The sequence below is a fragment of the Sinocyclocheilus rhinocerous genome, unplaced genomic scaffold (genome assembly GCF_001515625.1).
Source record: "Sinocyclocheilus rhinocerous isolate Xijiao unplaced genomic scaffold, SAMN03320098_v1.1 scaffold795, whole genome shotgun sequence".
Classification (NCBI taxonomy): Eukaryota; Metazoa; Chordata; class Actinopteri; order Cypriniformes; family Cyprinidae; genus Sinocyclocheilus; species Sinocyclocheilus rhinocerous.
This window is the reverse complement of record NW_015630361.1, coordinates 218,575-221,688: the sequence shown is the minus strand read 5'-3', so window position 1 is coordinate 221,688 and position 3,114 is coordinate 218,575. Positions and strand designations below refer to the sequence as shown.

General features: G+C 33.4%; 2 protein-coding genes across 2 annotated transcripts in view; one reads left to right on the top strand and one right to left on the bottom strand.

The window, feature by feature from the left end:
- The window catches only part of LOC107740285 (nuclear factor of activated T-cells, cytoplasmic 2-like), an 18,154-nt gene extending 16,804 nt beyond the window's left edge, over nucleotides 1–1,350 (top strand). Inside the window, exon 12 of the mRNA XM_016552665.1 lies at nucleotides 1,150–1,350. Within this exon, the coding sequence (XP_016408151.1) occupies nucleotides 1,150–1,196 (47 nt within the window). The 3' untranslated portion in view covers nucleotides 1,197–1,350. The remainder of the gene's footprint in view (nucleotides 1–1,149) is intronic.
- A 954-nt stretch (nucleotides 1,351–2,304) lies between these two features.
- Nucleotides 2,305–3,114, bottom strand: part of LOC107740284 (protein MANBAL-like) — a 2,885-nt gene continuing 2,075 nt past the window's right edge. The window contains exon 3 of the mRNA XM_016552664.1: nucleotides 2,305–2,691. Within this exon, the coding sequence (XP_016408150.1) occupies nucleotides 2,578–2,691 (114 nt within the window). The 3' untranslated portion in view covers nucleotides 2,305–2,577. The remainder of the gene's footprint in view (nucleotides 2,692–3,114) is intronic.

The window sequence follows — 3,114 nt, the reverse complement described above, 5'->3', positions numbered from 1 at the left end:
CGCTACCCCTCGTGTCCCCTAATCTAATTTTAGACGGAAAACTTTCCATTTTTAGCCCACGAATTTGTCTGAGCAGAGCAACAGGAAGCACAACCAAATCAAGCACGAGAGGGTCGCGTGAGACTCTGTGCGGCCAGCTAGCGGACAGTCAGTGTATTGCAGCGTGTGATTGTGCCGCAGAGACTGCAGTGAGTGACTGACCGACCGCGCATTTCAGCTCGTCTGTGATGATGATGATGATGCACCATACAATGCCTTAAAAGTCTTGTTAGTAAGTTTTACGGTAGAGCAGGTGAGAATGGTGCATCTGATCACTTAGTAAAGTAGCAGCACGTATAACCTTTAATGTCTGGAACAGAAGGCTTTGATTTGATTATGTCATTAATGCTGAGCAATATACAGTAATGCACACTTCAGCAAACACAGAGTTTCTGCAGGTGTTATGAAGGTAAATTTAAGACTTTTTAAGACCAGGTAAAGAAAATGTACAGAAATAAACTGAAGGAAGCACAATACCTCAGAATGTTCTCTAAACGTCTAGGGAACACAATGATTTGTATTAGCAAAAGTTTGAAAATACAACTTATAACCAATCACCATAACTTTTTTCATTTTACCAAAAAAAAAAAAAAAAAAATAGCTTTGCTCCAAACCAACTGTACCTTTCTTATCACACTGCAAAAAAAGTGCTGTTCTTCTTACCTTTTTTTTTTTCACTGCAAATGTCTTAAATTAAGATGCATTTACTTGAGCAGCAAAATTAATTCTTGTTTTCTGTGAAGTTAATCAAAATAAAGTGAGTTTATGGTTAAAACAAAGACAAATATCTGCCAATGGGCTCAAAAAATACACCTAATTCAAAAGGAAACTAGTTTTCATACCTCATTGACAGATATTTGCTCTTGTTTTAACCATAAGCTCACTTCATTTTGTTTGGTTTCTCCGAAAACAAGATTTCATATCTTCATTTTGTATCTCAAATAAATGTATCTTGATTTAAGGGCTTTAGATATTTGTATTGGAAAACAAAAATACTGACAAAGATATTTAATGCCATGACTGTGAATTTATGACTTTCTGTTCTGATTTCAAGACTGGCAGAAACTCTGTAAACACCACGAATGATTTTGTTTGTATTTTTCCCTGCAGTGAATGCTGTTATAAGAAAGGACCTCGTTCATAAAAATAATCTCTGATGTGAATTGTGGAAGAGAAATCATCACCCTCTCAAGATACAGCATCACAGATGAAGACATCTTGGCATTGAGATCTATTTAAATTGCTGGTTTTTCATATCTATGATTTGTACACAAAAATTTGACCAGTAAGATCATGTTAGATGTAATATTAGTGCGCTTTACTGTTGTTTATATATATAAATATATAATGCCTATTTTCTCAAATCATGTTTTTAATCAAAATTTGACCTTGTAAGATATTTATCGATGTGCATTTCAAATAAAATGTTTTAAAGTGTCTGTTTTTGTTTTAAGTAACAAGTTGAAACTTGAGTAGAAACAAGCCAAAATGTTTGGTTTGGGCAGTCTGTCAGAAAATACTAATAAAAGTGGATGCTGATTATTAGTAGTTTATAGTTTCCATCAATATTAGATTGTCTAACGGCTAAGTCAATAATCTAAATTCTAATGTTTATATCAGTTCTTCATATTTTGTTAAAATACTGTAGCTACCATTTCATAAATGAAAGCCAATAAATTATTTTCTGACATAGCATTGCACTATGCAATATTAAAAATGCAAAATAGTTGTTCATACAGTTTATTTAAATCGTATGAAAAATATTTTGCATTTTAAAGTACTCAAATTAGTCCGAGCGGAATCACAAAAATATTCATGTTTAAAAAAGTTAAAGTTCTCAAGCTAGTTCAAAGTTCTATTTTCAAATGCTTAAGAATATCCAATTCAAACCGCACACTGATACATCGTACTATATTTATCCATTCACTCTTTTAAGTAGCAAGCACGGCATGACCATTTTTAATAAAGTGTTCAATGAGCTTGTTGACTGACAATTATTTGTCATATACGAGATTTTATAATATAATTTACTTATAAAAGAAAATCTTCAAGTTGTAATATGTATTATATATAGTGAGCACGAACCGTTCAACGAACAGTCTATTTAAAGCGGGGGAAAAATTCTTCAAGAACAACCTTAAGATAAGAAAAACCTATCTGAGGGAATAAAACATTTTAAGAAAAAAAAGTAAAAAAATTTTTCGTAAATATCTTGCATGCATTAGGCTTGGATTCTATTAGTACAAAAAATTATATTTACCACAACAGAAAGAAACAAGCAGAAAAATGGTCATCAGTTTATTCATATCAATGTACTTGAAATTGGCATAAAAAATCAAATCAAAGACTACTCAAAAACAATGATACATACATGACATACAAACACAGTTTTGAAAGACATGGCAAACCCCAAACTCAAACCAGAAGATCTAATGGCTGATCTTGTTCAATCCACGTCCTCTAATGCTGTAAGTCAATCCATCATTAGTGAGTTTGTCACACACACACACACGGTCACTGTTCAGTCTCACACACTCTCTATCTCTTCTTCTTGCTCTCCTTTTTCAGTTTCTGCCGGATTTGTTGAACGGGTCCCTTTGGCTTTCGGTTCTGCTCCGAGCTGCGAGCGTCAGCCGGCTCCGGCGTCTCCATCTACAGTTAGGAATAAAATCATTCCAATTTTCAAGACACCGCAGAACTAAAAGATTTTACCATATTTCCCCAGCTGATTAATCACAGTATTGTTTTGTATTACAAGTTTTCTGAAATGTTGTTTAAATATGCAAATGATGCATTACCTAATTAAATATGCCCTAATTTGCATACATTTCCAGAAGAGAAGTCTGAACATTGGATAAAGCCAGGCTGGATAAAAAAAACACAATGTGTTCAGGAAAAAAAAAAGTGACATTATATAAGGTGAATGATATATGAGCTGCTTCATTTCTAGCAATATTGTCGACATGATTGCAGACCCTATTTGAAGTGCTATATATATATATGTGACCCTGAACCACAAAGCCAGTCATAAGTAGCACAGATATATTTGTAGCAATAGCCAACAATACATTGAAT